Genomic DNA, 13,611 nt, shown 5'->3' with positions numbered 1-13,611 from the left:
TTTCTTTTAATACTGCCTGTTCATATCTTTTGATATCTCTTTATCAATTGAAGAATGATTTATATTCTCATTTATTTGACTCAATTACCTACATATTGAGAAATGAGACCTTTATCAGAGAAACTTGCTGTAAAAAATTATTTCTTTCATGCTTTTTTACATCATATAATTTGCCCCATCCTGCCTCTCCCTTCCTTTTTTCCTAGCAGGTACTCCCTTTTCCTCACTCCTTAGTTTTATATTTTTTGAAATCTTCCCATTATATTCAAGTCACATCTGTGCTTTCTATGTTTGTACTGCTTCTAACTGCCCTAATAATAATAATGAAATGACAAATATCATGTTCCTGTGGGAATGTTAACAGTTTAGCCTTTTTAAATCCTAATTCCCTTATGATTTCTATTTCATAGAGGACTGTGGGGACTGAATATGGATCACAACAGTGTATTTTTACCTTTTTTGTTGTTGTCTGTTTCCTTTTTTTTCTTTCTCATTTTTTTTCTTTTTTGATCCAAATTTTCTTGTGCAGCATGGTAGGTGTGGAAGTATGTTGAGAAAAATTGTACACGATTAACTTGTATTTAATTTGTATTGCCATGCTGTGTAGGAGAGGGGAAATTAGGAGGAAGAGAAAAAAATTTGGAACACAGGATTTTGCAGAAGTCAGTGTTGAAGACTGTCTTTGCATGTGTTTTAAAAATAAAAAGCTATTATTAAATTTTTTTAAAAGATAGTGAAAAAAAAATTTCTCTTCCATGTTTGCATTTTTATGCTTCTGTTGAGTATAGTGACTCAAGTCACATTTGTGACTTGTGAAAGTCACATTTTCACTTCAGCTCTGGTCTTTTCATCAGAAATGCTTGAAAATCCTTTATTTTCCTAATCTACTTTCTTGATTTTTAACTTTTTAAAATTAAGTTCTGCCCCTTGGGTGGAATGAATACTGTCTTAAATTTTAGGTTGTTTTCAGTCCTCAATTCTTCTAAAGTGGTATGATCTGAGGAGAAGTTTGGTGGTCACTGTTCTCCTGATCTATACTCTGGTTTGTGAGTGATCTTTTCCACCCTGGAAATGTGAACAAGGTCTTTTTTCCCTGCTATTGCTCCTTTTTGCCTCAAGACTGTAATGCAGACCTGTATATGGCTAATGCAACAGAATCCTGTACCCAGTGCCAGAAACAGATTGTACTCTCTTTTAACTACTTTTCTGACCCTCTTATTGTCTGTGGGTTGAGAGCAAAGCAGCAGCTGATACACCTCCTACCCCCAAAGCCAGCTGTTCACTTGATGGGATGTGACTTGTGTTGCACTAAACTCCACTCTCACCCTAGTGAGACAGAACTTTGCCACCAGCTTTCTAAGTATTCTTTTACTGGAAAATTGTTTTACCCTCATCATTTGTTGGCTTTCCTACTCCAAAGTTTGTTTTGAGGCATTATTATAAAGTTATTGGAGGGGAATTTTGGAGAGCTCTGGTGAGTCCTTGCCTTTATTCTGTTATCTTGGTTCTGACCCTCTTTTCAACTTCTTGTAAATTTCTTGCCTTTTTCAAAAATCCACTGTTCTGACTATCTTACTATCGTTTTCCTTTTTTGTTATTTTTAAACTAGAAGTGGAATTTCTCTAAAACTTCCTGTGGTTCTCAAATTGCTTTAAATGCTGAAGCTTAAATTAGTATTCTATTAATAATTTTAATCATGTTAATTGTGTATTGTTCTTTTATTTTATTGTTAATTTTTTAATATTTATGTTTTTATAAATTAGGTGCTGCTTTGAAAGTGTTTCAAAGGACCAAGAGTTATGATAGCCTTTTATCTGCCTTAATTGGTGCTGGAATTCGAATTCTTTTCAGTTCCTGCCAGAAAGAAACTGCCGAATTGATTAAAGAATTGGCTTTAGTAGAACAGAGAAAGAATGCTGGGATTCATGTTCCCATAGCTGTGAAAGATAACAAACGTGATATGTTCCAGTTCTATCTAAGTATTCCCAATATAAGCTATGTAACAGCTCTAAATATGTGTCACCATTTTTCATCCTTGAAAAAGATGACTAACAGGTATGTTTTCTATCTTATTTTGACTTTTTATTGTTCAGTGATTATTTAAAGCATTACCTAAATAATTATTATTTAAGATAAAAATTTCAGATATCTCTAGCTGTAATATTCTTATTATTTCATAACACAGAAATTATGGCAATTGAAATATTTTAGCAGTCACTGTGATTTGTAGAAAGGACACTAGGCTAGGAATGGGAAGACCTCTTCCAGCTTTAGTTCTAGCAGTACCACTACCTTTGAGATCACTATTTCTCTGTTGTATCATTTTGTAAAAGTAAAGGATTTGGATTAGATGATCAAGCTTCCTTCCAGCTCAATTCATTGATTCTAAATTGTTAGTACTTACTAGTGTTAAGGGTGAAAATAAAAGTAAATTGAGAAACAGTGGTCTGAGCATGATCAATTTATAGTTACCTAATAAGTTGGTTCAGTAAAGTTTTTCTCAGTTATCAAATACTACATTGTAGGGCTTTTCCATTTCTAACTCATTTTCCAGATGAGGAACTGTGGCAAACTGGATCACACAGTTAATAAGTGTTTGAGGTAGGGCTTACTTGTCTTCATATAGTTTTGGAAAGTACAAGAGAATAAAGAACTCAGTTGAGAAGTTGGGAATAACAATGCAATTGTTTACAAGACTGGCAGTGTCATGGGAGTAAGGACAATATGATTGATTACATCAAGAAAAGGTAGGAGTGGAGTTTTTGTCTAAGATCCATTTGGAGCTAGTAAACCTCCTCTCTATCACAGAGGAATACATGATTGATTTATGGGATAGATATATCCCATATATGGATATGTGTAGATAGATAGAAGGATAGAGAGACAGACAGACAGACAGATAGATAGATAAAACGAAATCACCTAATGTCTTGGTATTTTCTCAGAAGCTGAAGGTGGGTTAGTTGTTTTCTTCCATTAATTATAACTTTAACTCGGAGGGAAAGGTAAATTCCTGAGCTCAGCTTTAAGCAGATATAGACACAATCATAAAAATCAATGCAACATAAAATCAATAACATTGTAAAATCAATGTACTAGAAGTGTATACAGTAGAAACTGAAGGTACTATTAATTTTTCCTAGAAAAACAATAAAGCTCTCAGAAAATAACTTTGATTAAGTCAATCTGGAAATTTGTTCTGGGATTATAGGGAACAGAGATATAGTCATATCCATCTCTATTCCAAATAATGATATTAATAGCACCTCATCCAACTGAACAACAGTAATATATGCATTTTTTAAAATCTAACAAAACTTGGAGCAACATGCTAAATTATTGATTAGATAAGTGGCTCTGGAATCAGGAACTGGATTTAGGTCCCAGCAGAAGAAGTACAGATTTGTATTGGTTAGAGCAAGTTTTCTCACTGATAAAAAGAAAAACATGATGTTTTGTCTTGTTGCCATTTCCTTGACTTATAGTCTTGTTCTTATTCTTGGAAATTAAGTCATACATAACCTCAATACAGAAAATCAAACAAACCCAGATTCAGAGGCGAGACAAACGTAGTGCTTTGGCCTAGTAAATTTTTATGATGAGAGATGATGAGAGTAAACATTGCATTCATCTTACTAGAGGTCCAAGATAAAAAAAAAAGTATTCTGCTTTTATGAACACACTAGTTATATAAGCGTCAAGAGCACATTTAAGTTGATACTGTTTCTTTGGGGCTAATAGCACTACTTTCTCAACTCACTAATCACATATGGATATTGCTGTTATCAAGGCTCCCCCTCTTCACAGAATGAGAAAGAGGCAGAGCCTGATTGAATTAAAAGAGACCATTAAAAATGCTGAAATGAATTTGTTTAGATATTATTTTAGAGAGACACACTCTCTCCTTTTTTCTTAACACATCAAATATATAAAATATTTAGGACAGTGACATCCAAAGTGAGATGTACAGGATGATTCATGAGGGTAGAAGAACAAAATATTACTAGTATTTTTAAACAAAACAATAAAAATGTATTAATTTTTAATATTACTTAGTATATAAGCAGCAGCATAGTGAAGTAATTAGAGAACTGACCTTGCAGTCAGAAAGGTTTGAGTTCAGCCTTCTGACAGCACTTTTCTGGTTTTGTGAGCCAAGTTAGTATAAGAGAACAATAAGAAAATAACAGAACTGATAATTTTACTCTTTTTCTACATTGTTAGGTAAAAACAATAATATTATCATGAAATCTGACAAGAATTTGACCAAAGGCATTCAAAATTAACAAGAATATTATTTTAAATATAGATTTACATGCATTTTTGTTAATGAAGAATTTTGTCCTAAGTATATACTATGTTTTGAGGTACTAGCTAATGGTTGTATAAAGCCTTCATGACTAGCAAGACAATTAAAAATTAAGCTTTTTTTTTGGTCTAACGTGATGCCTTGTGATATTCTAATATCTTCAAATTAAAACAAAATTTTGTAATCTCTTTTTTAAATCTCAATGTAGAACTTGTGTGTTTTCAGTTCATTTGCTAAAAATGTAAAAATGAGACAACTAATGTATTATCAGGGAAAATGAAACTAAACTATCCAAATTTCAGCAAAAAACTTCTGAATAAATTAGTGGATCAGATTTCAAAATGGATGTTATAATTTAGTAAGTACAGTCAGGCAAAACTTAATCCATTTGGATCTACTTATTTTTGTGAGCTATCTTTTTTAGCTATGATAGCCATTAAAACCAAGTTTTGAAATAAGCTGAACTGAACTAAAGCCATATCTTTGAATCTCTTTATCACAAAATATTAAATCAAGAGTCTTTTAAAAATGATACTTATTTAATCATATTACCCCCACTAAAAAGAATTAGTTTTTATTTTTAAAACATTGCTTAGTTGATTTATATATTACTTTTAGAATTTTTTTGTTTGTTTTATAATTTAAAAATATTAGTTATAGTATTATAAAATTTACAATTAAGTATATTAGAACACAATTTCTTTAAAGAATTTTGTGACTTTATTATTTCTGGTAGAGGAGATAAATATATTAAATACTGTCCCCCAAAAAGTCCTTTTGTAAACATTGCTTTTTTGTATAATTTATTTTTCAGCTCAATTGAAGAAATCTCTCTGAATGCACGAGTAAGTCATCAGAAAGCTGAGGAAATCTTTCATTATATTCACTATATCTTTGATATACAGATGTTACCAGATATCATTAAAAATGGCAGACTGAAATAAGATATAGCAAACAACTTAGGATGGAATCATCAAGTACACAAAAAGAAAAGAATTCCTACAAACAAATATGCTTACATAATAATTGTTATTTTCCATTTTATGGAATGAATTGTATAAATAAGAAAATATTTCTCTTTTAAGCTAAGTATATGTATATATGTTATCCCTGGGTATTTTTTTTTAAGCACTCATAAGCACTTAATTTGCCTAAACTATTAAAAGTTAGGAATTTTTTGTGAGATAAGAAGAATGAAGTACAGGTTGCTCAGTATGTAGAAAACAAGAGAATTATAATAAAGTTTCTCCAAAAATGAAAGGATTATCATTATCAGCTATTATCATGAATGAGTAATTGTTCCCACAATTCCTATACCCTTGCCAGGGATAATTATAATTGTAAAATTCAACAATAACTGAAAATTTTTGTAAATAATGTAAAATAAACTTACTGAAAAAGTTCTCAACCCGTCTAAAACCAAATTTCCATTTTTTGTTGTTGTTCTGTTGATACTTTTTAAAAATCATTAGGCCTTTTTGTAATGATTTTCTCCTGCCTCCTTCTTAAAACAAGACTACATAGATATACAGCATAATAGCAATTTTAAGTTGCCTGCCAAAATGATATCCCTAAATCACAGATCTGACCATGTTACTCTCATACTCAGTAAACACAAGTAGCTTCCTATTGCTTCTAGCATTAAATACAAACTTCTTTTATGTGGCATTGAAAATCCTTTTCAACATGGCTCCAGTTTACTTATCCAGACTGATTACATGTTGTTCCCATTTCCCAAAACCTTTCCCCTTTCTTCTGTAACCAAATGATAAAACTATCAACATTGAATAGTTGGGAGATAAGGAATTCCTGGTAGCACTTGGTGGCAATGTTCCCAGAACAGCAGTGACTTCTCGTAGTGTCTATAATGGGAGTTGAGATGCACAATGAGGACAAGTTAACATAGTGAGGAAAGGTAACTTCAGTATGGCAAGAGCACTGACCCTTAGAGCTCAGCAGACATCCTAAAGAGAACTTCATGAGGACTCAATGAAAGAAAAGGATTTTTAGTAACCAGGATCAGTGAACTTACCCTTCAAATTTAAGCCCATTCATCTCAGAGACTTTATGTGTCCAAGAGGAGAATGCAAATCTGGTTTTTTTCAGAGGATGTTTCTGAATCAAATATACTTGCAATTTATTAATATCCTTTCTAAAACCTAAATTAATCTGGAAGCTAAATGATGTGGTGATGAAAATCACCACAGATAGTCACTTTACTTCTACTTCAGTTTCCCCAAATGTAAAATGCAAAGTATCTGATGTGGCGGAGTTAGAAAGGTAAGTACATTTAACAAATCATATCATTATTTTTTTTTTAAATTTTTTTATTTAATAATTACATTATATTTACACTCATTTCTGTTCCGATTTTTTTTTCCCCTCCCTCCCTCCACCCCCTCCCCTAGATGGCAAGCAGTCCTTTATATGTTGGATATGTTGCAGTATATCCTAGATACAATATATGTTTGCAGAACCGAACAGTTCTCTTGTTGCGTAGGGAGAATTGGATTCAGAAGGTATAAATAATCCGGGAAGAGAAACAAAAATGCAGATAGTTCACATTCGTTTCCCAGTGTTCTTTCTTTGGGTGTAGCTGCTTTTGTCCGTCATTTATCAATTGAAACTCAGGTCTCTTTGTCAAAGAAATCCACTTCCATCAAAATATGTCCTCATACAATATCGTTGTCGAAGTGTATAATGATCTCCTGGTTCTGCTCATTTCACTTAGCATCAGTTCATGTAGGTCTCTCCAAGCCTCTCTGTATTCATCCTGCTGGTCATTTCTTACAGAACAATAATATTCCATAACATTCATATACCACAATTTACCCAGCCATTCTCCAATTGATGGGCATCCATTCATTTTCCAGTTTCTAGCCACTACAAACAGGGCTGCTACAAACATTTTGGCACATACAGGTCCCTTTCCCTTCTTTAGTATTTCTTTGGGATATAAGCCCAATAGAAACACTGCTGGATCAAAGGATATGCACATTTTGATAATTTTTTGGGCATAATTCCAGATTGCTCTCCAGAATGGTTGGATTCGTTCACAACTCCACCAACAATGCATTAGTGTCCCAGTTTTCCCGCATCCCCTCCAACATTCATCATTATTTTTTCCTGTCATCTTAGCCAATCTGACAGGTGTGTAGTGGTATCTCAGAGTTGTCTTAATTTGCATTTCTCTGATCAATAATGATTTGGAACACTCTTTCATATGAGTGGTAATAGTTTCAATCTCATCCTCTGAAAATTGTCTGTTCATATCCTTTGACCATTTATCAATTGGAGAATGGCTTGATTTCTTATAAATTTGAGTCAGTTCTCTATATATTTTGGAAATGAGGCCTTTATCAGAACCTTTAACTGTGAAAATGTTTTCCCAGTTTGTTGCTTCCCTTCTAATCTTGTTTGCATTAGTTTTATTTGTACAAAGGCTTTTTAATTTGATGTAATCGAAATTTTCTATTCTGTGATCAGTAATGGTCTCTAGTTCATCTTTGGTCACAAATTTCTTTCTCCTCCACAAGTCTGAGAGATAAACTATTCTATGTTCCTCTAATTTATTTATAGTCTCGTTCTTTATGCCTAGGTCATAGACCCATTTTGATCTTATCTTGGTATATGGTGTTAAGTGTGGGTCCATGCCTAATTTCTGCCATACTAATTTCCAATTATCCCAGCAGTTTTTATCAAATAATGAATTCTTTTCCCAGAAGTTAGGGGCTTTGGGTTTGTCAAACACTAGATTGCTATAGTTGACTATTCTGTCTTGTGAGCCTAGCCTTTTCCACTGATCCACTAATCTATTTCTTAGCCAATACCAAATGGTTTTGGTGACTGCTGCTTTATAATATAATTTTAGATCAGGTACAGCTAGGCCACCTTCATTTGATTTTTTTTTCATTAATTCCCTTGAGATTCTCGACTTTTTATTGTTCCATATGAATTTTGTTGTTATTTTTTCTAGATCAATAAAATATTTTCTTGGAAGTCTGATTGGTATAGCACTAAATAAATAGATTAGTTTAGGGAGTATTGTCATCTTTATTATGTTCGCTCGGCCGATCCAAGAGCATTTAATATTTTTCCAATTATTTAAGTCTGACTTTATTTGTGTGGAGACTTTTTTATAATTTTGCTCATATAATTCCTGACTTTCCTTTGGTAGATAGATTCCCAAATATTTTATGGTATCAACAGTTATTCTGAATGGAATTTCTCTTTGTATCTCTTGCTGTTGGGTTTTGTTGGTGATGTATAAAAATGCTGAGGATTTATGGGGATTTATTTTGTAGCCAGCTACTTTGCTAAAATTATGAATTATTTCCAATAGCTTTTTGGTAGAATCTCTGGGGTTCTCTAGGTATACCATCATATCATCTGCAAAGAGTGATAGTTTGGTTTCCTCATTGCCTACTCTAATTCCTTTTATATCTTTCTCGACTCTTATTGCTGAGGCTAGTGTTTCTAATACGATATTAAATAATAATGGTGATAGTGGGCAACCTTGCTTCACTCCAGATCTTACTGGGAAAGGTTCCAGTTTTTCCCCATTGCATATGATGCTTACTGATGGTTTTAAATATATGCTCCTGACTATTTTAAGGAAAAGTCCATTTATTCCTATGCTCTCAAGTGTTTTTATTAGGAATGGATGTTGGATTTTATCAAATGCTTTTTCTGCATCTATTGAGATGATCATGTGGTTTTTGTTTGTTTGGTTATTGATATAGTCAATTATGTTAATAGTTTTCCTAATATTGAACCAGCCCTGCATTCCTGGTATAAATCCTACTTGGTCATAGTGTATTATCCTGGTGACAATTTTCTGTAATCTTTTTGCTAATATTTTATTTAAGATTTTAGCATCAATATTCATTAGGGAGATTGGTCTATAATTTTCTTTCTCTGTTTTCAGCCTACCTGGTTTAGGTATCAGTACCATATCTGTGTCATAAAAGGAGTTTGGTAGGACTCCTTCAATCCCTATTTTTTCAAATAGTTTATATAACATTGGAGTTAATTGTTCTTTAAATGTTTGGTAGAATTCACATGTAAATCCATCTGGTCCTGGGGATTTTTTCTTAGGGAGTTGATTGATAGTTTGTTCTATTTCTTTTTCTGAGATGGGACTGTTTAGGATATTTACTTCTTCCTCTGTTAGTTTGGGCAAGCTGTATTTTTGGAGGTATTTTTCTATTTCATTTAAGTTGTCGAATTTATTGGCATAAAGTTGGGCAAAGTAACTCCTAATTATTGCTCTAATTTCCTCTTCGTTAGTGGTGAGTTCTCCCTTTTCATTTTTAAGACTAACAATTTGATTTTCCTCTTTCCTTTTTTTAATCAGATTTACTAAGGGTTTGTCTATTTTGTTGGTTTTTTCATAGAACCAACTCTTAGTTTTATTAATCAGTTCAATAGTTTTTTTACTTTCAATTTTATTGATCTCACCTTTTACTTTTAGAATTTCAAGTTTAGTGTTTGACTGGGGGTTTTTAATTTGTTCCTTTTCTAGCATTTTTAATTGCAAACCCAATTCATTGACCTTCTCTTTCTCTATTTTATACAAATAGGCCTCTAGAGATATGAAATTTCCCCTTATTACCGCTTTGGCTGCATCCCATACATTTTGGTATGATGTCTCATTATTATCGTTTTCTTGGGTGAAGTTATTAATTATGTCTATGATTTGCTGTTTTACCCAATCATTCTTTAGTATGAGATTATTTAGTTTCCAATTATTTTTTGGTCTACTTCCCCCTGCTTTTTTGTTGAATGTAATTTTCATTGCATCATGGTCTGAAAAGGATGCATTTACTATTTCTGCCTTACTACATTTGAGTTTGAGGTTTTTATGTCCTAATATATGGTCAATTTTTGTATAGGTTCCATGAACTGCTGAAAAGAAAGTGTATTCCTTTCTGTCTCCATTACATTTTCTCCAGAGATCTATCATATCTAGCTTTTCTAGTATTCTGTTTACCTCTTTGACTTCTTTCTTATTTATTTTCTGGTTTGATTTATCTAATTCTGAGAGTGCAAGGTTAAGATCTCCCACTATTATAGTTTTACTGTCTATTTCTTCTTGCAGCTCTCTTAGTTTCTCTTTTAAGAATTTAGATGCTACCCCACTTGGTGCATATATGTTTAATATAGATAGTGCTTCATTATCCATGCTACCCTTTAGCAAGATATAGTGTCCTTCCTTATCTCTTTTAATTAGGTCAATTTTTGCTTTAGCTTGATCTGAGATCAGGATGGCTACCCCTGCTTTTTTGACTTCACCTGAAGCATAGTAGATTTTGCTCCAACCTTTTACCTTTAACCTGCATGTATCTCCCCGCTTCAGGTGTGTTTCCTGTAAACAACATATTGTAGGATTCTGGCTTTTAATCCATTCTGCTAACCGCTTCCTCTTTATGGGGGAGTTTACCCCGTTCACGTTTATGGTTAGAATGACCAATTCTGTATTACTTGCCATCTTGTTAACCCCGGTTTATGCTTTCCTCCCTTCTTTCCCCTTTCCCCCCCTTCCAAGTATTAAGCTTGTGAGCACCCCTTGCTTCTCACAGCCCTCCCTTCTTAGTGTCCCTCCCCCGCCTTAGAGTTCCTCCCCCTATCTTACCCCTTTCCCTCCCAGTTCCCGTATTCCCTTCCGCTTAGCTTATTCCTTCCCTTTCCACTTTTCCCTTCTCACTTTTCAATGAGATGGGAGAAGTTTCACCATAGATTGAATATGTCTTAAGATTTTTCACTTAAAGCCAATTCTGAAGGCAGTAAGATACCCACTATATTCATCCCCCTCCATTCTTTCTCTCAGATATAATAGGTTTCCTATGCCTCTTCATGAGATGTACTACCCCCACTTTACCCTTTTTCTGGTACAATGTCCTTTCCACATCAATTTCTAGGACAAGGTATACATGTATTCTTTATACATCTATATAGTCAAAATATAGTTCCCAAGATTAATCTTTACCTTTTTAGATTTCTCTTGAGTTCTATATTTGTAGATCAAACTTTTTGTTAAGTTCTGGTTTTTTCATCAGAAATAGATGAAATTCGCTTACTTCGTTGAATGTCCATCTTCTTCCCTGGAAAAAGATGCTCATTCTCGCTGGGTAAGTTATTTTTGGTTGCATACCAAGTTCCTTAGCCTTTCGGAATATCATATTCCAGGCCCTTCGATCCTTTAATGTGGATGCTGCCAGATCCTGGGTGATCCTTATTGTGGCTCCTTGATACTTGAATTGGGTTTTTCTAGCCGCTTGCAATATTTTTTCTTTCACCTGACGGTTCTGGCATTTGGCCACTATATTCCTTGGTGTTTTGATTTTAGGATCCCTTTCAGTGGGTGATCGATGAATCCTTTCAATGTTTATTTTTTCCTCTGTTCCTATGACTTCTGGGCAGTTCTCTTTGATAATTTCCTGGAAGACAGTGTCCAGGCTCTTTTTTTCATCATGTTTTTCTGGGAGTCCAATGATTCTCAGATTGTCTCTCCTGGATCTGTTTTCCAGGTCTGTTGTCTTCCCCAGAAGGTATTTCACATTTTTCTCCATTGTTTGATTTTTTTGGATTTGCTTGACTGATTCTTCTTGTCTCCTCGAGTCATTCAATTCCACTTGTTCAATTCTGATTTTCAGTGAAGTATTCTCTTCACTCACTTTTTTAAAATCTTTCTCTAATTGTCCAATTGAGTTCTTTTGTTCTGTGGAATTTTTTTCCATTTCGCCAATTTTGTTTTTTAGAGAGCTGTTTTCTGTTTCCAGTTCACTAATCCTATTTTTCAAGGATTTTACTTCTTTATCCACTCTCTCTTTAACTTTCTCCAGGCTCTTTTGCCAAGCCTCCCTCTCCTTTTCCCAAGCCTCCCTCTCCTTTTGCCAAGCCTCACTCTGCTTTCCCCATTTTTCTTCTAGCTCCCTTGTGAGGGCCTTTTTAATCACTTCTATGAGGTTCATCTGTGCTGAGGAACAGATGATCTCCTCCTTTGGGGATTCACCTGGGGACTGCCTGTTTTTAGTCTCCTCAGGATTTAGAGTCTGCTCTCTATCTGTATAGAAGCTGTCAAGGGTTAAAGTCCTCTTCAGCTTCTTGCTCATTCTGTCTATTAATCAGAGACAAACTACCAAAGAAAAACAGAAAAAACTGGAGTCTTTCTTTGGGGGGGGGGGCTGGGTGTGTTATCGAGCTTCCTCTACAGACTGCAGGGGGCAGCAGTGAGGCACTAGCAGGACTGTGCTGCGCCTGCGCTCTGAGATCCCAAAGCGTGCTGAGTCACTGGGGGGGGGGCGGCCAGGTCCTGAGAGACTCCAGCTGTTTGCGGTTGTATTCTTCAGCCCCGGTGTTTTTAGCTTCTCTGCTGGGCTGCTGACTTGCTGCAGGTTCCAAACCTGTAGCGAAGCTCTCCCCGCAGAGACGGCTGCGATCACTCCCCACCCCCTCTCAGCTCTGCTCCCGTGCTCTCACTGCCGCTGCCCTCAGCCTGCGCCCGATCTAAAACCGCCCCAGCCCTCCAGTAAAGACAGACCTTTCTTGGCGGATCTCAAGGATGGCTTCTCTTGGTAACTATTTGTGGGTTTTTTTCAGTCAAGCATTGATTCAGAGGCTTGTAATGAAGTGGATAGTGAGAGAAAGCGCGGAGCTTATGCAACTGTGAGCCTCCTCTCCGCCATCTTAACCGGAAGTCCAAATCATATCATTATATATTTATAGAAAGTCACAGATAATTCAATCTTTCCTCATTTTATGCAGGAAATAAACCCACAGAACTGAAGTGATTTTCTGTTGTCAAGTAAGTTGTTTTAGCGACAGATCTGGGATAAATGCTTTAGTCTTCTGGCTCAATCCAAAGGCTAGTAGTTTTGTAGTTAAAAGATCCAGTTCAAAACCTAACTGGGTTACATGGGTAAGTGAAGCTTACTCTCAGTTTCCTCATCTTATGCCCTGAATAAAAGTATTATAACCCTCCCACCCCTCCTTTTCCTTGCCATTAGGACTGGGATAATTGGGTTAGGAAATACCTTGAAGCTCTGGCTACTTTACATTACATTGTATCACAAAATCCAGGTGCTTTATCTCAATCCCATCCTTGCTAGAATAAGTTCCTTCTCCCCCCTCTCCCCCATCCCCACTCTCATGAGTATTGACCCTCAACCTTCTTATCTTGATCCTTACCCTATCAGGATTAAGTTATGGTCCTCTCCTGGAGTTATGGCCTGTCCGACCACAGTGTCCTCGTGTGTTCCCCACACACCCCCCAATTGCCCTATCTGCCTTTTAAGATTGTA

General features: G+C 35.0%; 1 protein-coding gene across 1 annotated transcript in view; it reads left to right on the top strand.

Annotated features, from left to right (window-relative positions):
• Nucleotides 1-5,733, top strand: part of FANCM (FA complementation group M) — a 93,261-nt gene extending 87,528 nt beyond the window's left edge. The window contains exons 22-23 of the mRNA XM_051977697.1: nt 1,764-2,055; nt 5,124-5,733. Coding sequence (XP_051833657.1) covers nt 1,764-2,055; nt 5,124-5,253 — 422 coding nt within the window. The 3' untranslated portion in view covers nt 5,254-5,733. The remainder of the gene's footprint in view (nt 1-1,763; nt 2,056-5,123) is intronic.
• Nucleotides 5,734-13,611: the final 7,878 nt, after the last annotated feature.

Source organism: Antechinus flavipes, chromosome 2, assembly GCF_016432865.1.
Source record: "Antechinus flavipes isolate AdamAnt ecotype Samford, QLD, Australia chromosome 2, AdamAnt_v2, whole genome shotgun sequence".
Classification (NCBI taxonomy): Eukaryota; Metazoa; Chordata; class Mammalia; order Dasyuromorphia; family Dasyuridae; genus Antechinus; species Antechinus flavipes.
The sequence above is the reverse complement of the archived record's forward strand: the minus strand, read 5'-3'. Positions and strand labels throughout refer to the sequence as shown.